We start from the raw sequence: 23,318 nt of genomic DNA, 5'->3' as shown, positions 1-23,318 counted from the left end.
TTTGCCTATGTAAACTCAACTCTGGAAACTTTTTCATTTGTCATTTTCCCCTCAGCATTTGAAATTTCTAACATCCAAAATAAGGGTTCAGACATTTTTAAAACATGTTTAAATGCCAGAGGACTGGGGGATTGCAAATGTCACATCCCTGTTCAAAAAAGGGGAGAGGGATAAACCCGGCAATTACAGGCCAGTCAGCCTAAGTCGGTGATGGGGAAACTTTTAGTGATAATAATCCTGGACAAAATTAATTGGCACCTGGAAAAGTATGGGCTAGTAAATGGAAGTCAGCATGGATTTGTTAAAGGAAAATCGAGTTTGACTAACTTGATTGAGTTCTTTGATGAAGTAACAGAGAGGGTTGATGAGGGTAGTCCGGTTGACGATGTGTAGATGGACTCTCAAAACACATTTGATAAAGTACCACATACTAGACTTGTTAGCAAGATTAAAGCCCATGGAATTAAAGTAACAGTGCCAGCATGGATACAAAATTGGCTAAGGGAACAGAAAGCAGAGAGTAGTGGTGAATGGTTGTTTTTCAGACTGGAGGGAAGTATACAGTAGTGTTCCCCGGGGGTCAATGTTAGCACCACTGCACTTTTTGATATATATTAGTGACCTGAACTTGGGTATAGAGGGTATCATATCAAAGTTTGCAGATGACATGAAACTCCAAAATGAAGTAAACAATGTGGAGGATAGTAACAGACTCCAGGAGGACATAGACAGACTGGTGAAATGGGCAGGCACATGGCAGATAAAATTCAACGCAAAGTGTAAAGTGATACATTTAGGTAGGAAGAATGAGGAGGGGCAATATAAACTAAATGGTACAATTTTACAGGAAGTGCAGGAACAGAGAGGACTGTGGGGGGGGGGGGGGGGGTGCACATACACAAATCTTTGAAGGTGGCAGGACAAGTTGAGAAGGCTGTTAAAAAAGCATATGGGATCCTGGGCTTTATTGATAGAGGCAGAGAGTACAACAGCAAAGAAATTATGCTAAACTTTTATAAAACACTGGTTAGGCCTCGGCCGGAGTAGCGTGTTCAATTCTGGGAACCACACTTTAGGAAGGATGTCAAGGCCTTAGAGAGGGTGCAGAAAAGATTTACTAGAATGATACCAGGAATGAGGGACTTCAGTTATGTGCAGAGATTGGAGAAGCTGGGGTTGTTCTCCTTAGAACAGGAAGGCTAAGGGGAGTGATAGGGGTGCTCAAAATCATGAACGGTTTTGATAGAGTAAATAAGGAGAAACTGTTTCCAGTGACAGAAAGGTCAGTAACCAGAGGACACAGATTTAAGCTGATCGGCACCGAGTTGTAGTGATCTGAAATGCACTGCCTGAAAGGGTGGTGGTGGAAGCAGATTCAATAGTAACTTTTAGAAGGGATTTAGATAAATACTTGAAAGGAAAAAATTTACACGGCTATGGAGAAAGAGCAGGGGAATGGGACTAATTGGATAGCTCTTTCAAAGAGCCAGCACAGGCACCGTGGGCCGAATGGCCTCCTCCAACACTGTACCGACTGATAGTTCGCAATAACACGATTACATTTATTCACTGAATTGTCTTTTAATGCCTTCATTGAAGTCTTTACTTGAAGGCCGTAGCCTCTCCCAAAAGCCTGGGCTTCGACTTCGTGTTTTCGCCCAGAGTTTTGACTCTGAGCTGAAATGGATTGTGCAGTCAGAACATTTATGGTGCAATCAGAAAATTTATGGTGCACTTCACATCCCAGGATGCATCAATACCAGTCAGCAGTACTGATGGAATATTCCACAAGTTCTAATTAAAGTTTTTAAAAATTATCCGATAAAAACCTGGGCGGAGGTCGGGGGGCGCGCACGGCCGAGAAGGGGGGGTTGGATTGCGTGGCCACGGGGGGTCGGATCGAAGGAAAGCGAGAGGGCAGAGAAGGAGATGGCAGTTACGAGGCAGAGAAACAGAGACAGACGTACAGGAACTCATCACAAACGGCAAATTCGTTAGATATATCTATCTCTTTAAAAAGTGATAAATCAGCGCTGCCAGACAAGGGATTGCCCCCCCTCCCCCAATCAATGCTATCAGTCCCATGCCATGCCCTGCCCTCCCCTTAATGCTGACAGACATCAAGGATTCCTCAGTAGGCCAAACCTCACATTCAACCCCAAGTTGTGCCAAGCTTCAGGTTCACCTTCAATAGTTCTGCCAAATCTTGGTTTCCTCTCCACAGTGATGCCAGATCGCAGGGTTCCCCATGCTGCCAAACTCCAGCAGCCCCGCTGCTGTACTGTCATATTCCAGGTCCCTCACTCCAGTCCTGCCAAATCCCAGGACCATTCTCCAGTGCAATGAGGTCTGCCAAGTGCAGTCATTCCTGCACGCCAGCACTGCTAACTAATAGATATCTAGCTCCAATTATGTTCTTGTAAATCATCTTGCTTTGTATCCTCAGCTTTAAAAATGGTAAGTGATAAAAAAAAGCCACTCACTTACAGTTTTCACAGAATAATGGACAGAATTGTGAAATTCAATCCCCAATGTAGCATTAAAATTCTCCAACTCCATTTCAAAAACTGAATTTGACTTATTCTGCCACTGTAAATCAGTGGCCCTGATGTTATCACCTACATGGCACAAACGTCCCTATTGTTAGAAATCAGCAAATCCTGACTCACCACAGACGCCACAGGAGATCTATTAGCAATATATGGAATCATAGAAAATTTACGGCACAGAAAGCGGCCATTCAGCCAATCGTGTCCGCGCCGGCTGAAAAACAAGGCATCCAGCCTAATCCCACTTACCCGCATTTGGTCCGTAGCCCTGCAGGTCAGGGCTCTTCTGGTGCACATCCAGGTATTTTTTTGAATGAGTTGAGGGTTTCTGCCTCTACCACCCTCTCAAGCAGTGAGTTCCAGACCCCCACCACCCTCTGGGTTAAAACATTTCTCCTCATTGCTCTAATCCTTCTACAAATCACTTCAAATCTATGCCCCCTGGTTATTGAGCCCTCCGCTAAGGGAAATAGGTCCTTCCTATCCACTCTATCTAGGCCCCTCATAATTTTGTACACCTCAATCAAATCACCCCTCAAGCCTCCTCTGTTCCAAGGAAAACCCCAGCCTATCCAATCTGTCATCATAGCTAAAATTCTCCAGTCCTGGTAACAGCCCCATAAATCTTCTCTGCACGCTCTCTAGTGCAATTACATCCTTCCTGTAATGTGGTGTCCAGAATTGTACACAGTACCAAAGCTGTGGCCTAACTAATGTTTTATACAGTTCCAGCATAACACCCCTGCTTTTATAGTCTATGCCTCGGCTAATAAAGGAAAGCATTCCATATACCTTCTTAACCACCTTATCTATCTGTCCTGCTATCTTCAGGGATCTGTGGACATGCACTCCAAGGTCCCTCACTTCCTCTACACCTCTCAGTATCCTCCCATTTATTGTGTATTCCCTTGCCTTGTTTGCTCTCCCCAAATGCTTCTCTGGATTGAACTCCATTTGCCACTTTTCTGTCCATCTGACCAGTCCATTGATATCTTCCTGCAGTCTACAGCTTTCCTCCTCACTATCAACCACACGGCCTATCTTTGTGTTATCCGCAAATTTCTTAATCATGCCCCCTACGTTTAAGTCCAAATCGCTAATGTATACCACAAAAAGCAAAGGACCTAGAACCGAGCCCAGCGGCACCCCATTGGAAACAGCCTTCCAGTCATAAAAGCATCCATCAACCATTACCCTTTGCTTTCTGCCACTGAGCCAATTTTGGATCCAATTTGCCACATTCCCTTGGATCCCATGGGCCTTTACTTTTTTGACCAATCTGCCATGTGGGACCTTGTCAAAAGCCTTGCTAAAATCCATGTGAACTACATCAATTGCACTACCCTCATCAATCCTCCTTATCACCTCCTTGAAAAATTCAATCAAGTTAGTCAGACACGACCTCCCCCTTAACAAATCCGTGCTGACTGTCCTTGATCGGTCCAGTAGATGCTGGTATAAGATAATATTAATAATCTTATACCAGCATCCACTTCCTATCAACTTTTTCCATTATAAATTCCTATGTCCAGATTTACAATGGAAATATATGGACAGAATGTATAACTTTTATATTGGGACTGAACTACACCAGCACTCCCTGGTCCAATTATCTTCTGCCCTCTAACTGCAGGATTACACTTGGCCTTGACTCCCATATACAAAAATAAAATTATACTCATCTACTGACTGTGAGCAATACCATGAGAAATTTACTGGGCATAGACTATGTAACTGAATAAAGTTGAAACCAAATTTAAAAGCAAACAGTGCTTGAGAATATCAATTTAAAATAGTGAGATGGGGGGTTTGGAGAAATTTATTTACAGACAAGTTGTTGGAACATGGAATGCTTTGTCATAGACAGTGGTTGAGGCAGAGACAATTGCATCTTTTGAGGAAAAGTTGGACAAATATTTGAATTAGAGGATGATATAAGGCTATGGGGGAGAGCAGGGCAGTTTAATTTTCCAGCACAGACCTGATGGGCCAAATGGCCTCCTTCTCTACTGTAAACATCTACGGTTCCAAAAGGTATATTTCTTCAGCATCTTTTCAGCTAAAGGGCTACATTCTGGGTTTTATTCAGGTTGTTTTCTTCAAATGATCCCCTTTTTAAATAATTCCCAATGGCGAAGATAGAAATTTTAATAAGTAAAGTCTCTTTATTTACAATCGTTTTTGAAAGAACTTGGGCTATCTTTTCTATCAGCTTCAACTTAAACCAACAAAAGGAATGGTCGCTATGAATGGCTCTACATCATGTAGATCCCTGCAAAATCTGGTCATTCAGCTTTTCTGTTTATATACTGGAGCATTTTAAATACATGGTCATTTTTCATAGCGTTATTTCTGGAACCACAGTGCTGACCAATGTACTGCCTTCCTCTTTATTTTGGCAAACACCTAATCGAAGAAAAATAAACTCCTAACTTTACATACTAGCTCTTTTATTCAAAAGCTGGCATTGCCATACTAGATCAGCTTAGTTCCCGCCATTTCATATGGTGACAAGAAGCAGTAAGTCAGCCCCATCTACAAGTTAAATATTATTGATTTAAAATAACACTTTTCAAATTCTCCAAGTAAACCAAATCAAGTGTCAGATAACAAAAAAAACCCACAACGTTACTAATGCTTAATCAAGTGTTTGAATACTATAGAGTTACTGTGAATGCAGAAGTCATACAAAAACATTAAAATGTTCCATAAATGCAGTAAGAGGGGTTTCCATAACACAATCACTTACATAGGTTATTCAATACTGAAAAATACACAGGGATCATTAACTACCTTATGTGCCCACCAAATACATCAGTGATGGGGGTTCGAATGAAGTCAGCTTGGCGAGTAACAGACGTTTTATTGCGGGGGCCTACTTGCTCCCATTCATCCTCACTACCTTCACCTTGCTCCTCCAGATCATCTTCAGCTCCTTGTTGCAATTCAGGTCCATTCGAAACAGCATTTCCTGTAACAAACATAACACACAATTACTTCAAGATACGCCTTACCAGCTTTCCATTTATTACAATCTATAGTGAAATACATTTTATGACAGCATGCCCAGAACTCCCTGGGAACAAACAGCAAAACTTCTCACCATGGTCATAAAGACATTCACGTGCATACTTGCTTTCTCTCAGTATTCACTTGTAAAGTACAGACTATTTAGCTACACTAAGTCAACAAATTTTTTATCAATCTTTAATAAAAGTTAGCTACTCAGAGATGTGCAGAAATATCTTCTGTAATGCATTGGCACTATCCTTGCCTTTGCTTCCACATAAAGAAGGACCCAGAGAGAAGAAAAAATTTGACAAGCCACTAAGTTTAAGCATTTGGTTGAATGCTTAGTCATAACTTGCACTGAATACAAATTTTTAAGTCTTTTGCCCAGTGATTTCATGACAGAACTTTAATCTGCAGCCATGTGTACAATTTGCTTGTAGTCACAAACTTGTTTTCTACCTCAGTCTCAGTCAAGTATTGATTCAAGATTTTAAAAAGCTATACAACAGACCAATGGCAATGACCTTTTTGCCCTATGCCTCTTCAGTGCTCTTTATGAAATGTTTCAGCACTTAATGGAAAAGTCCTACAACAAGAATTACTATCCTGATGAATTCTAAAATCTGATCAGCTATCTAGGGGTAAGTTCTGGTAATTACAACCACCGCAGCTCCCTTTTGACTAAATTGGAAGATCTGTTGCCTGGGTCCGAAGGATTTGCCTTCAAAACCCACTCCTAGAGTTAAGCCCATAATCTAGGTTAACACTTCAGTACAGCACGAATGAAATGCTGCATTGTCAGAAGCAAAGTCTTTTGGCTGAGATGTTAGACGAGGCACTGCCTGCCTATCTGGGTGCATATAAAAGATTTGAAGACACTTTCTGAAAAGTCCTAACTAACAGGAGCACAGTGAAACCTGTAAATTAAGGACATCTTAGGGACTGGAATCAGCTGTCCTTTCTTTGCAGGTGTCCTTATTTTCAAAATGGTCATTGTATGTACTGTAAAAATCTTCCCAACAATCTTCAGGAACCAGCTGAGATTATGATCAGCACCTGATCAGCAGCAACAATGCTAAGAATCCCCCTCCCACACACCAGCTTTCAGCTGCTCACCTACCAGTTATGCAGTCTAAATGCCTGTTTCATTTCAAACTGTTTTCACTTGGAGCAGAGTGTAACTTCAGTAATGAACAGCATTTCTCAGTTCTACTTACGAGCATTAGGGCAGTCACAGGACAAAAAAGGGGGGAAATGTGATGACAGGTAGTACCAGTACACTGAAGCTTCCAAAGGCAAGTCTTAGAACAGATTGAGAATATTTGGAAGGGAAAACACAACAGATCAAATTATCTCTAAGAGTGAAACTGCAGTTTTCTGGTTGAGAGTGAGTCTGCAGAAAGACAGACCGATAGCTGGAACTCATACGCCTGTCCGTCATTCTATAGAGCAGCAGAGACAGAGACCCCCAGGACGGCCATCCAGCTTCACTCCCCAAAGCCAAAGTTCCTCAAAGAAGCAGATCCACCATTCAGGAGCCGAGGGAAAGACGGTGGCAGGGTCAGGGGGAGAGGAGCTGCCAGCAGCCACTGAAAGAATGTATGGACGCGGCGCTGGGGCAGGAAAGGATGGCCCTCTCATTATTCACATGCGCTTTCCTTGATTTGGGAGGCTGGTGAGGTCTGTGCATGCAAGTCAGCACGAGGTGGCAGCGGGTTTTGTGAAAAACAGTTTTTGTCAAATGGGAAGTTCTGATGAAGCTCTCTACAGCAGATGTCAGTTTTAAGTCGATACATACTGATGCAGATTAAAAAAAACCTCGAACATCCTCATTTGGCAAGTCACTGATACAAACGTAGAGGATTAGTTTGACTGATTCTATATGATACAAAGCATACAAATATTGCACTTCACAAATCAAATATTTCATTAAGTAACTATATTTAATTTTGGAATCATCTCCACTTTTATAGGTTGCCCTACATCTCTCGTTAGTCTCAACACTATTCTAGGATCTAGAGGACTAGCATTACCACAAATATTGTACACCATGCCTTAAAATGGGATCACTTAGGATTAAGCTTGCAACTGAAAAGAAAATTACAGAGGTTTTAACTAACCTTTGTTGTAACATGCACTAAATATATAGTAATCAGATTATAAAATACTTACACATTTAGGGGTTTTCTGCTTGATAGTGTAATACTGTAAACAACTAATCATATTTTAGCAAACACTATACTTGAAAAATTCTGGCGGGGGTGGGAGTGAGAGAAAACTAAAGGTCACTTACTTTCTTCCTGAGGTGTGATCAGTTTCTTCAGCGTCAACATTTCCTCATGAAGACCATTTAGACTGAAGCCCAGATATTCTTCTGCATCCTCTTGCCGGCCCTGAACAAGAAAATGTGACCCATTAATTAAAATATATGCATAAAACCAGCTGAAGAAGAAACCAGTGATAGAAAGTTTCAGCAGGAAAAAAACACTTGCCTGTATATAGAATCTTATACCGTCTTTCAGGACACCCCAAAGTTTTTCACATCCAATGAATTATTTTGTTTTCTGAAGTAGTCACATGTGGATAAATGCAGCAGCCAATTTGCACACAGTAAGGTCCCACAAACAGTAAGTGAGATGAAAGACCGGTTGAGTTTGTTTTTGTGCGCTGTTGGTTGAGCAAGGAATGTTGGCAGAACCCTAGAACTCCCTGCTCTTCAAGTTTGTGGCATAGGATCTTTAGCATACACACGCACCACTGGAACACGGATGGAGCCTCAATTTAACCTCTCATCACTTCTCATGCAGCACCCTCTCACTATGACAATGAACTGTTATCTTCAATTAAGTCCTCGAGTCCTGAACGACTTTCTAACTCAGAGGTAAGAGTACCAATTACCAATTGAGGTAATACATTTTTTTTAAAGCCAGACTTTAGTGACAGAATATAATGATGAGCATAAAGGAAAATTTAACTGGGTTTTCAGGTCATCTGCCATGTGCATAAAAGCAATAATAGGTAGTAACAGTTTCACCAAGGAAAAGTCTTTGAAACCTATTTGCTTTGGTGTCAACTTGTTAAAGTAGCAAAATTGAGGAACAGGCCTGACCTGAATACAATCAACCATCTCCCTCCCAAACAGAAAAAGACATGATCCCCAGAGTGTGGTGCAATGCATGTTGCAGTTAGTACAGCCACTTCTGAAACTGCCTTCTTGATTATGACCTGTCCAGCACAGCTACGATTATAACAGTTGGAGAACATATGCAGAGGATGCAACTACATCTCCTTTTCTAACAGAAAGTCACTATTTCACTAACAAAGATTATCCGTTTTGGTTTTCAGTTAAAACAGACTATACTACCCAAGCAGAGAATATGTTTTGTGTGAGGGGCACTCTTGTTACGGGACATCTTAAAAGTGTCTTCTTTGGGGGATGGATGGGTTTACTTGAGCTCGGATCAAAGTACCGTCAAAACGTTTGTATAAAAAAAAGTTCCAAATTGAAACCCCTATATAAAAAGTGTCAGGCTTGGCTCAGAGGCAGTACTCTCGCTCCTGAGTCAGAAGGTCAAGCCCCTCGCCAGAGACTTGAGCACATAATCTAGGCTGACATTTGGCAGAGTGCTGCATTGTCAGGGATGCCGTCTTTCAGATGAGATGTTAAACTGAGACCCCATCTGACCCTTCAGGTGGACGTAAAAGATCCCATGGCACTAATCAAAAAGGAGCAGGGGAATTCTCCCCATGTCCTAGCCAACATTTATTCCTCAATCAACATCACTAAAACAGATCAGAGCATTTATCTTGTTGCTGTTTGTGGAACCTTGTGTGCAAATTTGATGCTGCGTTTCCCTATATTACAACAGTGGCTACACTTCAGAAGTATTTAACTGGCTGTGAAGCATTTTGGAACATCCCAAGGACATGAAAGGTGCCATATAAATGCAAGTTCTTTCTTTCTATACGGCTTGCAATGCAGGAGTCATGAAGGATCTGAAGTAATAACAACTGGCGTAGATACCAAATCCATTCCACCATGTTGTAAATGAATTTTGTGGAAAGAGAATGAGAACAAGTAATGACAAATGGGAAATTCCCACTAAAGTATGAAAGGTATTCTTTCTGATGAGTTGTGTTCCTTACGCAGAATGATTAGGTCTGAAGATACAATTTTGGCTCCTGACACTATGCAACGAACTGCTGAAATTATAGCTAGTCTTGCATCAGAAACTGGAGCCTGAAATATCTATAAAAGGGATAAATAAGATAAAAATGCCTTGGTGGTGCATTAAAAGAAACTAGCCAGAAGGATGCTCACGTCAACTTTGCTGCTAGATTTAAAGGAGATAATACAAAGGTAAATTTATCCTGTTGAACCTACATCAAGAGTTTATAGGAAATCAACTACAAGTCATCAAATAGAAGAGGCTTGATGGCCAACACTAGTTAGCTACCACAAGCCCAGCTAGAGTCACAATGGAGGAAGCCATTTTTTTTATTTGCAAAACTCTATCGAGAAATGTTCTGACCACAGACATCAAGCTGGAAAGTTGTTGGGTGGGTTTAACATAAATAAGCCTGCACTCCATAGAAAGGTATCTCGTAAGTGATGTGCAGGATTGATCTGCTGTCCAATCACAAATTTAATCCATTTGCACACCAGGTTTTTACCGTTTTTCTTCAGATTTTCTCTTCCATGTAATCTGTTCAATCATTGACAGCAGACTACTTATGGCAAAGGAAGTGAAATGAAAAACTCCCATTTAACATTTCTGTAAAAGCTACAAATGCGATTGTAATTTTAGGCAAAGTATTTGTGGATGGACTAAGATTCCACAAGACATTTGCTTCTTGCAATGCAAGGGAATTAAGAAGTCAATTGCACATGGTAGCACAGTGATGTATAATGTTGGAGTTCCAACAACTGCATTGTGAAGACGATACAGGATGTCCACGATTCCCAGTGGGGTTGGGGGGGCGGGGGGGTAGGGGAGGGGAAGAATCGCCAATCTTAACTATGACAATATGGGTGGAGTCACTAAACAATTTCTCTAGAAAGGGGGAAGCTTAGAGGGCCATCACTCTCATTCATCTAACAGCTGACTATGTACCAGCAATACCAGAGTGATTGGGAGCAGGTCTCCAGCACTCCTCAATCAGGAAAAGCGATTGATATGTAGAGACTTGGGGTGGGAAAAATTAAAAATTCAGTTGCAGACAGAGACAGTCGAAAACAACTAATGATTATTAAAAAATACCTTTCATCAAAGGAAGAGCATGGCTCGGTGACAACTCTCCTCTGTGAGGAAGGGCACGGCCTCTCTTCAGCACCTCCCACTTTGGTACGAGAGAGATCGGAACAACTCAGAGGTGTGGGGGGAGGAGAGAGAAGAGGAGAAGTCACGGGCATAAACTCACATCCCAATCCATGGCACCATGCACTGCGCCACCAATAACTTTTCCATTTTAAATTCCACTTTGACATACTGGTTTACATACAGGATTTTACCATTATGAATTATAAAAATGATAAAGCCAATCTGGATTGTTAATGAGCACAAGGGCCTTACATCATTCAATTTAACTTTTGTTTAAACAGTTTCACTGCAGCATTGCAAATTCAAACTGCAACAGAACAATAGCAGTGGTACTAAAAGGACTTGATAACAGTCAATACTACTGAAACTCCAAAACACCATTTGGGATTAAGCAAAAAATTACAATATATTCAAGTGCAAACAATACCCTAAACTTACCTTTTCAGATAAACTTGACTTGATAACCGTCAGCAGTCTATAAATGTAGGTTGGTTCGAAGGGAATTCCAGTGCGAATATCTTTAACAGTTTTATCACCAGTACCTTACAATAATTATGAAAGATTGTGATCACAAGAAATTCTAGTAAAAATGCAGAAAAAATAAAGCATTTACACAGCAACATATATCACTTTTAACCATGTTTAAGATTTTTTGCTTTCCATTTTGAAACATGAATATAAATTAAAAATGACTCAAACTACATGGCATTTTACTGAAATGTTTAATAGAGTTCAGTGACATTTATTAGCTCACAGCCACACAGACACACCAGTTAATGTGTTATTTCAGAAATTACATACCTGGTTTTGTCTTGGAGGGTATTGGCATTGTACTGAACTCATTCATCAGTCGAACACTATTTAAGCAACAAAAACAAAACAATTTGCAGTTTAGATAATATTTTAATCAAAGCTGTTATGGTGTTTAAGTCTTCTAATAAAATGACAACCATAATCTTGGCTAAAAATTCTTAAAAAGCAATTGTACCAGACATACTACAATTTGATCATTCACAAATTCTATGTCTGTCTGTCAAGTATTACTTTTAAGTTTATATAAGTGACCAGACCTGATCACATCAACTACTCAAGCATTTTTCAAAACATTTCAAGTATACGTATAAATATATATAATACATACAAGCTGTCAATCATTGGTGTAGAACTGCGAGGTCTCTGTGTCTCATTATATATCGGAATAGACTTCATCAGGTGGTACATGGGTGGGCATGCAACCAAAGCTTGCAGAGTCTAAGTCACATTAGTTAAGGGGATAACTAGTTGAGTTTCATGGGTCTACAACACACAGTGCTTACTTAAAGCTAAGCATGTCAAAAGTTGGAAGGTGGAGGCAATAGAAACATTTTTTCCTAATGTACAGCAAGCTGCATCAAAATATTTATTTTTAAAATTTCTGATGGATTTTGAAGACCATATAAAATAAGGATCATGTCTGTTAGTGTGACTGGTTTGTCTATTTTATTCACTGTATTTTATGCTTAATTTTGGTTACCATTAAATGCATTAATGTCCTTATAAGCAATTTTAAGATAGTGTGTTCCACACGTTCTATCAATTTTGTACCGTATGATTAAAATCCTGACATTTGAAGAAAGCATTAAAACAATTTGCAGTAAAACGTAATTTAATTCTTTAGAATGTACCTTGACATTGGTACTTCCCAGCAATCAACTGCTTATCACAATCTGATTAACTTCATAGAAGGCACCAGCTGGCACTTTCTGTAGCTGTCCTTACTGGTTTAAAAAGGTACAGAAAAAAAAGAATGTTCTGAAGATTGCCACAGTTGGTATTTTAAAAATAGGCTATGTTGGATTAGGATGGGTGGGGAAAGGAACAGAGAAAGTTACACTGATGCAATTTATAATCCAAAATGTACAGTCATCTCATTAAAAAGGGCTTCTACATCTCTTCCCAACTCGCCTTCACAGAAATTATTTCAATGCAATTTGGAAACTTATCCAACTTGATTAAACCTGTGTGAAAATTCATAGGCTAACATCAAAAATGATTGATGTAGAAAACAGTCAAATAAATTTGATTGGGGGAGGCTGTGGAGAGGGTGGTATACCCTTTGTTTCATTAAATAAACAGAACTACAATTAAGTGTTTCAAATTTTTGAAATGTAAAAATTTTGCTAACAAACACATTAGAAAAGGGACACTACCAGGCCATAAATGCTAATGTTATGCATTTTATTCAGCTGAAGTGCATTCAAAGTTGCAGTCTAATTCAAGGATTCAGATGATTTTTCTAAACCATTTGAGCTCCATGTCTGACATCATTTAATGAGATTAAAAGATGATAATGATTCCAAGTTTTGTCAGTTCAAATATTATTTTACAGTGATAGGTGATTGCATTCTTTTGAGAAGGATCAAATAATTATTACATCTTTTTCAGTTATAATTACTTATTAATGGTGTACTTCAATTTTATTGAATTCCAAACGTAATTTCTGGTGTTATACATCAATCTGCTTGTTTTAAATAACTTGCAAGTTCCGTATTTTGCTTGTGAAGATAATTTTCAAAATAAGTAATTGCTTATTGCTATAAACTGAAGGAATACTCAACAACTTGCATTTATATCGCACCTTTAATGTAGTATAACATCCCAAGGCACTTCACAGGAGCGTTATCAAACAAAATTTGACACCGAGCCACATAAGAAGATATTAAGACAGGTGAGGTAGGTTTTAAGGAGCTTCTTAAAGGAGGGGAGAGAAGTAGAGAGGCAGAGAGGTTTAGGGAGGCAACTCCAGGGATTAGGGCCTAGGTCGCTAAAGGCACAGCCGCCAATGGTGGAGCGATTAAAATCAGGGATGCGCAAAAGGCCAGAATTGGAGGAGGGCAGAGATCTTGGAGGGTTGTAGGGCTGGAAGAGGTGACAGAGATAGGGAGGGGCGAGGCCATGAAACGATTTGAAAACAAGATTGAGAATTTGAAAATCGAGGTGTTCCCAGACCATGAGCCAATGTAGGTCAGCAAGCACAGGGGTGATGGGTGAACATAAATTGGTGCGAGTTAGGATACTGCATAAGGTCTTATAACAGTCTTAACCCTGAAGTATTCATTTGAAAATTATCTTTCGCTCAACATTATGTTTTCCTCATGTCTCTGTGAAATGCCTTAGGACACTTCTCCATTTTAAAAGGAGTTATATAAATGCAAACTGTTGTTGTCGACAACAACGTAAGCTTTGCAGATAGTTTGGGGAAACTTACCATGCCCACCTGCATAACTGGTTGGGTGCAAGAGGCACATGAGAATCTTAATGGAGATCAGCTTAAAAAAAGTTTGAGAATTCTTGCTTAGAATTGTTTCCAGATATTTCCAGCACTGCTTTTTGCTAATTCCAATACCTTAGCTGATGCTGATAGGGTTAGATGAAGTAGGGTGGGAGGAGGCTCGTGTGAAGCATAAACACCAGCATGGACCTATTGGGTCAAATGGCCTGTTTCTGTGCTGTACATTAGCAGTGGCACATGAATACATTACTTATTACAAATTTACTTTATCACCTACCAGCACATTGAGAACTATAAAATTCTCGAGAACGGCTATAAAATACATGCTCAAATACTCCATGTCATAGCAAAATATAACAGTTTTGTTTTGACACCAGAGCTTTCATTTCCAGTCTTTTAGCTGTACAAATGGATTGTTGGATGTTAGATACCATGTTATTTTCAGATTTTAAGGATACAGCATTGATGTAGCACCAATTGCCTTTGTTGATCAGACCTCGGGGTTGCAAAGACACTGGTTTATGTACCAGTTTCACAGTTTCCAGCAGTTCTGTAGATATGGGGAGAAAAAAAAAGTTACATTATAAGATTCATCTCTTGAACTTGGATCTACCCATTGAAATCAATTTCCATGTGGTCCTTGAAATGTCCTGTGTACAAATCTTAATGTAATATATCAATAAATTGAAACAGAATATTTTGCTCAACAGTTAACTACGAGATGGCATACTAATTAAGATTATGTCTGCATACTCCCCTACCCTATAACCTATACGTACCTCGCTGCACAAAACTATTTTCTTCCTGTTTGGCCTCTGCATCATTATCTAATTCAGGCAGCTAGTAAATATGACAACAGCACAACAAATATACTGACTGTCTCAGTTTACCCAGGCAGCGCAGGTATTAGGAACTCCCTATTCTTGGGACATCCTAGGCACAAATCTGTACCTCAACACCCTGTGGCATAGCAGGAAGGGACAGAGCATGCAAACTTAAGAGTGCGTCAGCAGATAAGGCTAGAGGTTGCAAAAATAGTAAAAAGACAGCACTAAAAGCTTTGTATCTGAATGCACGTAGCACTCGTAACAAAATGGATGAATTGACAGCTCAAATAGAAATAAATACGTACCATCTGATTGCCATCTTGCAGCCATGTCTCTGTAATGGCTAAGGCTGGAACCTGAATATTCAAGGGTACTTAACATTTCGGAAGGACAGGAAGCTAGGAAAAGGTGGTGAGGTAGCTCTGTTAATTAAGGATGGCATGAGTATAATAGAGAAATGACCTTAGTTCTAAAGACCAAGATGTAGAATCAGTTTGGGTAGAGATAAGAAATAGTAAAGGCAAGAAGTCACTTGTGGGAGTAGTTTATAGGCCCCCAACAGTATAACTACACTGGAGGACAGGGTACACAGGAAGAAATAATGGGGGCTTGTGAGAAAGGAACAGTGATAACCATGGGTGATTTTAATCTACATATAGATTGGAAGAATCTGATTGGCAAAGGTAGCCTGGAAGATGAGTTCATAGTGTGCTTTCAGGACAGTTTCTTAGAGCAGCACATTCTAGAGCCAGAGAGCAGGCTATTCTAGATCTGGTAATGTGTAATGAGACATGATTAATTAATGACTTCGTTGAAAAGGAGCCTCTAGTGATCAGAATAGTGAGCGGTGATCACAATATGATTGAATTTCGATTTCAGTTTGAGGGAGAGAAGAGTAAGTTTAAGACTAGTGTTTTAAACTTAAATAAGAGCAATTATGAGGGCATGAAGACAGAGCTGGCTAAAGTGAACTGGGAAATTAGGTTAAGGGATAGGTCAATAGAGATGCAGCTGCAGACATTTAATGAGATATTTCCTAACACTCAGCAAAGATACATTCCAGTGAGAAAGAAAGACTCTAGGGGAAGGACGTACCATCCGTGGCTAACTAAGGAAGTTAAAGATAGTATCAAATTGAAAGAAAAAGCATACAATTCCATGAAGATTAGTGGCAGGTCAGAAGATTGGACACAACATAAAAAACAAAGAATGACAAAGAATAAGGAGGGGGAAATTAGAGTATGAGAGAAAGCTAACTAGAAATATAAAAACAGATAGTAAGAGTTTCTACAGGTATTTAAAAAGGAAAAGAGTTAGTAAAGTGAGCGTTGGTCCTCTAGAGTGAGAGTCTGGGGAATTAATAATGGAGAATAAAGAAACGGCGGATGAATTGAACAGATATTTTGCATCCATCTTCATTGTAGAGGATACAAATAACATGCCAGAAATAATTGTAAATCAAGAGGTGAAAGGGAGGGAGGAACTTAAAACATTTACAATCACGAGGGAAAGGGTTCTGAAAAAAATATTAGAATTAAAAGCTGACAAGTCCCCAGGTCCTGATGGACTTCATCTTAAAAGAAGTGGCTGCAGAGATAGTAGATGCATTGGTATTAATTTTCCAAAATTCCCTAGATTCTGGAAGGGTCCCATAAGATTGGAAAATAGCGAATGTAACTCCTCTATTCAAGAAAGGAAGGAGACAGAAAGCAGGAAACTACAGGCCAATTAGCTTAACATCTGCCATAGGGAAAATGCTAGAATCTATTAAGGAGGTTATAGCAGGGCACTTAGAAAATCTCATTGCAATCAGGCAGAGTCAACACAGCTTCGTGAAAGGGAAATCGTTTTTGACTAATTTATTGAAGTTCTTTGAGGAAGTAACAAGCAACGTGGATAAATGGGATCCTATGGATGTGGAGTACTTGGGTTTCCAGAAGGCTTTTGACAAGGTGCCACATCAAAGGCTACTACACAAAATAAGAGCTCATGATGTAGGAGGTAACATATTAGCATGGCAAAGGATTGGTTAGCTAACAAGAAACAGAGCGTAGGCATAAATGGGTCATTTTCAGGTTGGCAAGATGTAACGAGTGGAGTGCCACAGGGATCAGTGCTTGGGCCTCAACCATTTACAATCTGTATCAATGACTTGGATGAAGGGACTGAATGTATGGTTGCTAAATTTGCTGATGACACAAAGATAGGTAGGAAAGTAAGTTGTGAAGAGGACATAAGGGGCTCTATTTTAGCACCCGCTACCGGGTGCGCTCCTGGCAGGGGGGGGCTCCGAAAATCGGAGAATCCCGGCACGGTACCGGAGCCCGCCCTGAACCCGCGCACTTCCGGGTTCCCCGCTGACGCGCCAGCGTGCGCGCGCAGCTCCCGCTGGTGGGAATCCCGCAGGCAATTAAAGCCAGCGGGATGCCACTTGACAGTATTTATTTAGGTATTTCAGGTCATTAACTGACCTGATTACGGGATTATGTGGGATTTTGGAACAAAGTGGGACTATTTCCCACACTGGGGGAAACACTCCCAGGTCAAATGGACGTGTTGCAGCTGTCAGCCTGTGGCAGCTGCAAAGGTCCATTTGACAGGTGGGTGGGGGTGGGCGGGGAGACCCTCACCCATTGCAGGAGGCCACTCTGTCACCACCCTCCTCCTGACAGTCAAAGTCACCCACCTGCACACTTACCCCGGGGTCCGGAGACATGTACCTACCTTGCGGACCCCCTCAGATGTACATCTTGCGGATGGGGGCCGCCGTAGCTGCAGTCATGACCTCCTCTGAGGGCGAACAGCATCACCAGCCTCGCCGTCCACCTCTGACACGTGGAGCTCCACAACAGAGTGCTGTGACACATCCACCTGCACAGCAGGAGGGAGGGCTACCGCAGAGAGAGATGCGTCGCAGAGGGCACTACCCTCACCACAGGGTCCACAGACCGAGGCTCAGCCTCCTGGACCTCTCTGAGCAGCAGTGCACACGGAGGCTCAGAGTCACTCGACATGTAGTCGTGGACATCTGCAGCCTCCTTCATGCCAAGCTGCTCCTGGCTGGCCCGAGCACCATCTTCTTACTTGTCGCTGTCAAAGTCACCACTGCCCTCAACAACTTCTCCTCCGCATCCTTCCAGGGTGCAACCAGGCACATCGCCGATGTCTCCCAGTCGTCTGCGCAGAAGAGCCCTGCAAATACACCTACACCCACTCTGCAGTGACGCAATGGGTGGCATCAGTTGTGGGTCCTCATAGTGATCCTCAGGAGCGGGCATTATTGCACAAACCAGACAGGATTCGCGAAGACATGGCAGTAGTGGTGCCAATATAATATGTAATGTGAGTTGGTCAGAAATTCAATATAAGTAACACCCATGACAAACCCTCAGACACCCTTGTGCATCCCCTTCATGCTCACGACACGTTTGCCTTACGCTGCCTACTGCACATATGTGATGCATGCCCTGTGGCAGGTTGAGTGAGGCTGGCCGTGAAAGAGATGCACGAGAGGGTGAGTATGAGAGAGAGCCATGAGATTGTATGCGGATTGGGTTGAGTGGTAGTGGCGGGATGAGTACTGGCGAGGTAAGTTGGTGCAGGTAAGATGAGGATGAGGTTTGAGTGGGTATGAGGGGTGATGTGACAGAGTTGTGTTGGCAGTGCTGAAGGAGATGTGGAGTGGGGGCAGTGATGTGGCAGACGGAGTGTAGGGGAAAGAGTAAGTGTACTCACTTTGGCTGACCAACTTAGGTCATTGGAGTGCCTCCTGCACTGTATGCAGGTGGGCGATATGTTGGTTGCGCTGGTGACCTCCTCTGCCACCTCGAGCCAGGCCTTCCTGGTGGCAGAGGCAGGCCGCTTCCTCCCACACGCCGGGAGGAGGATCTCTGTCCTCCCCCTCCTCCTCACCCCATGTATTGATACCTGGAGTGAGGCATCATAAAACTGGGAGCAGCTCCTGCTGATTACCACCTACCATCCTCCCTCAGCTGATGAATCAGTCCTCCTCCATGTTGAACACCACTTGGAGGAAGCACTGAGGGTAGCAAGGGCACAAAATGTACTCTGGGTGGGGGACTTCAATGTCCATCACCAAGAGTGGCTTGGTAGCACCACTACTGACCGAGCTGGCCGAGTCCTGAAGGACATAGCTGCTAGACTGGGCCTGCGGCAGGTGGTGAGCGAACCAACACGAGGGAAAAACTTACTTGACCTCGTCCTCACCAATCTACCTGTCGCAAAGGCATCTGTCCATGACAGTATTGGTAGGAATGACCACCGCACAGTCCTCGTGGAGATGAAGTCCCGTCTTCACACTGAGGACACCATCCAACGTTTTGTGTGGCACTATCACCGTGCTAAATGGGATAGATTCAGAACAGATCTAGCAGCTCAAAACTGGGCATCCATGAGGCGCTGTGGGCCATCAGCAGCAGCAGAATTGTAACCAGCACAATCTGTAACCTCATGGCCCGGCATGTTCCTCACTCTACCATTACCAACAAGCCAGGGAATCAACCCTGGTTCAATGAGGAGTGTAGAAGAGCATGCCAGGAGCAGCACCAGGCGTACCTAAAAATGAGGTGCCAACCTGGTGAAGCTACAACTCAGGACTACATGCATGCTAAACAGCGGAAGCAAAATGCTATAGACAGAGCTTAGCGATTCCACAACCAACGAATCAGATCAAAGCTCTGCAGTCCTGCCACATCCAGTCGTGAATGGTGGTGGACAATTAAACAACTAACGGGAGGAGGAGGCTCTGCAAACATCCCCATTCTCAATGATGGCGGAGTCCAGCACGTGAGTGCAAAAGACAAGGCTGAAGCGTTTGCAACCATCTTCAGCCAGAAGTGCCGAGTGGATGATCCATCTCAGCCTCCTCCCGATATCCCCACCATCACGGAAGCCAGTCTTCGGCCAATTCGATTCACTCCACGTGATATCAAGAAACGGCTGAGTGCACTGGATACAGCAAAGGCTATGGGCCCCGACAACATCCCAGCTGTAGTGCTGAAGACTTGTGCTCCAGAACTAGCTGCGCCTCGAGCCAAGCTGTTCCAGTACAGCTACAACACTGGCATCTACCCGACAATGTGGAAAATTGCCCAGTATGTCCTGTCCACAAAAAGCAGGACAAATCCAATCCGGCCAATTACCGCCCCATCAGTCTACTCTCAATCATCAGCAAAGTGATGGAAGGTGTCGTCGACAGTGCTATCAAGCGGCACTTACTCACCAATAACCTGCTCACCGATGCTCAGTTTGGGTTCCGCCAGGACCACTCGGCTCCAGACCTCATTACAGCCTTGGTCCAAACATGGACAAAAGAGCTGAATTCCAGAGGTGAGGTGAGAGTGACTGCCCTTGACATCAAGGCAGCATTTGACCGAGTGTGGCACCAAGGAGCCCTAGTAAAATTGAAGTCAATGGGAATCAGGGGGAAAACTCTCCAGTGGCTGGAGTCATACCTAGCACAAAGGAAGATGGTAGTGGTTGTTGGAGGCCAATCATCTCAGCCCCAGGGCATTGCTGCAGGAGTTCCTCAGGGTAGTATCCTAGGCCCAACCATCTTCAGCTGCTTCATCAATGACCTTCCCTCCATCATAAGGTCAGGAATGGGGATGTTCGCTGATGACTGCACAGTGTTCAGTTCCATTCACAACCCCTCAGATAATGAAGCAGTCCGAGCCTGCATGCAGCAAGACCTGGACAACATCCAGGCTTGGGCTCATAAGTGGCAAGTAACATTCGCGCCAGATAAGTGCCAGGCAATGACCACCTCCCCTTGACATTCAACGGCATTACCTTCGCCGAATCCCCCACCATCAACATCCTGGGGGTCACCATTGACCAGAAACTTAACTGGACCAGCCACATAAATACTGTGGCTACGAGAGCAGGTCAGAGGCTGGGTATTCTGCGGCGAGTGACTCACCTCCTGACTCCCCAAAGCCTTTCCACCATCTACAAGGCACAAGTCAGGAGTGTGATGGAATACTCTCCACTTGCCTGGATGAGTGCAGCTCCAACAACACTCAAGAAGCTCGACACCATCCAAGATAAAGCAGCCCGCTTGATTGGCACCCCATCCACCACCCTAAACATTCACTTCCTTCACCACCGGCGCACTGTGGCTGCAGTGTGCACCATCCACAGGATGCACTGCAGCAACTCGCCAAGGCTTCTTCGACAGCACCTCCCAAACCCGCGACCTCTACCACCTAGAAGGACAAGAGCTGCAGGCGCATGGGAACACCACCACCTGCACGTTCCCCTCCAAGTCACACACCATCCCGACTTGGAAATATATCGCCGTTCCTTCATTGTCGCTGGGTCAAAATCCTGGAACTCCCTTCCTAACAGCACTGTGGGAGAACCTTCAACACACGGACTGCAGCGGTTCAAGAAGGCGGCTCACCACCACCTTCTCGAGGGCAATTAGGGATGGGCAATAAATGCCGGCCTTGCCAGCGACGCCCACATCCCGTGAACGAATTTTTTAAAAAGCGCCTTCCCCCTGGGCTGCTCCATGCTGTAATTTTTGCTATTTGTTGCAGCATCTGTCAGTGGAGGACTGCCCCTTTAAATAGAGCGCCTCCAGCTGACAGATCGTACTGCGCATGCGCAGACCGCCCGACGCGCAGATCAGCAGTGGAGAACCCGGAGGAGCAGGTAAGTGGATCCAATTAGTGGATTAGATGCTACAATTGCGCGGGAAACTCACTAATTTCACCAGGCGCGTTACCCACGCGCCCGATAGCCCCCCCGCCGAGAACCCGCAGCCCTGCTAACATCGGGCCCAAGGAGTCTGCAAAGGGATATAGATAGGTAAGTGAGTGGGCAAAAATTTGGCAGATGGAATATAATGTGGGAAAATGTGAACTTGTATATTTTGGCAGGAGTAATAGAAAAGCAGTATATTACTTAAATTACTTCAACATATAACCTAAGTTAATGATGAGAAACAGTCTGGATGACTTGGAAATCGGGTTCAACATCACTGGAATATAAATAACCTAAGGTATGCTAATGAAATAGAACTGGTTACAGATTGAAAAAAATGAGAAGATTTGATTTGATTGAAAATAAAGGCCAATGACAAGAAATAGTAATCAAAAAGGAAGACAGCCTCCACCTTGGACTGAATATCGATAAACAGCAAACAGCTAAAAATTTTAGTTTGGACAGTCTAATGAAATTAGATGCCCAAAGCAAAGTTAAATGGATTATAGCAAGGGGGAAGACAAGAGAGCAGGAAGTAACAGGATGCAAAATAACAGTAGAGGAATAAAAAAAAAATCTGTTACCAGTTGGTGGAGGTAGGGAAACAGAATCTCAAACAAAATCACAACTGGCATTAAATGCTATGCAGGGACTAATCCTTGGTTTCTAGCACCATCTTGTGGCAACAGTAAAATAGGGCCGTTGAAACTTCAAACACAGTTAATTTAAAGAAAATTACAATAAAATGTAAAGGCTGAACTTGACAGGTACTTCAAAATATATACACACACCTACCTGCTTCCCTCTCAACAAATATATGGGTACTGAATTTAAAAATTGACAAGAGCGGATATTGGTTCAGAGATTTTTTTAAGCTATTAGCTGACAACTAATGTAGGTAAAGTTACACTGGGAAGAGCAAAATATGTCCAATATGTGCAAATGGGTCAATTGAGCAGGAGCTAAATAAGGCTCTCAGGGAATAGGCTTATATAGGAGCTATTACTTCTGAACTGAAAGCGATTAGCTCTAATGTCACCTTATGAAACACCATAATACAGCTATAACTCTGCTTTAATTGTAAAAAAATATATATATTTTTGCTTTGAAATAAACTGAATACAGCTGTAAACACGCACATAAATTACTGATATAATGTTCTCAATATATCTTTGCATCAATAATTACAGTTATTACAGATTTTAGCATTAAGCTTTAAAAAAAAGTTTCCCTGGTGAGCCATATGGAGTTGCACGGTCCCATCTTAGAACCCCAGTCTCTACTTCTTGGCTGACTTGGAAATGACACTTCATTGTCCAGACACAAACATAAATTGTCACTTGTGGAAAGTAGCAGAGGGCATCCAGTGTCCACAGAACTATAACCTAGCACAAGTCACTGCTTTTGTAACAGGGAGAAATTTGAAAAAAAGTGTTAAAAATGGAAATGTCCCCAAATGATCTGTAAAATGCAAATCTTCTGTGACTCTCCTCCTCCTCTGCCGCCCCCCCACCCCCAACCCTCTATCAAGTGAAGGCATAAACATATTTTTCATTTCAAGAAATCAAGAGGCTATCATGGGCTACTGCCCTGTGGTTCCAGTCTTTAC

At 42.5% G+C, this 23,318-nt stretch overlaps 1 protein-coding gene across 2 annotated transcripts in view; it reads right to left on the bottom strand.

Annotated features, from left to right (window-relative positions):
- The window catches only part of usp10 (ubiquitin specific peptidase 10), a 95,146-nt gene that overhangs the window by 39,425 nt on the left and 32,403 nt on the right, over positions 1–23,318 (bottom strand). For both annotated transcript variants that reach the window (XM_067998118.1, XM_067998117.1), the window contains exons 5-10: positions 14,612–14,703; positions 12,024–12,133; positions 11,684–11,739; positions 11,321–11,424; positions 7,855–7,954; positions 5,343–5,520 (exon numbers count right to left, since the gene is read on the bottom strand). In XM_067998118.1, coding sequence (XP_067854219.1) covers positions 5,343–5,520; positions 7,855–7,954; positions 11,321–11,424; positions 11,684–11,739; positions 12,024–12,133; positions 14,612–14,703 — 640 coding nt within the window. The remainder of the gene's footprint in view (positions 1–5,342; positions 5,521–7,854; positions 7,955–11,320; positions 11,425–11,683; positions 11,740–12,023; positions 12,134–14,611; positions 14,704–23,318) is intronic.

This window comes from Heptranchias perlo, chromosome 16, assembly GCF_035084215.1.
Source record: "Heptranchias perlo isolate sHepPer1 chromosome 16, sHepPer1.hap1, whole genome shotgun sequence".
Classification (NCBI taxonomy): domain Eukaryota; kingdom Metazoa; phylum Chordata; class Chondrichthyes; order Hexanchiformes; family Hexanchidae; genus Heptranchias; species Heptranchias perlo.
The sequence above is the reverse complement of the archived record's forward strand: the minus strand, read 5'-3'. Positions and strand labels throughout refer to the sequence as shown.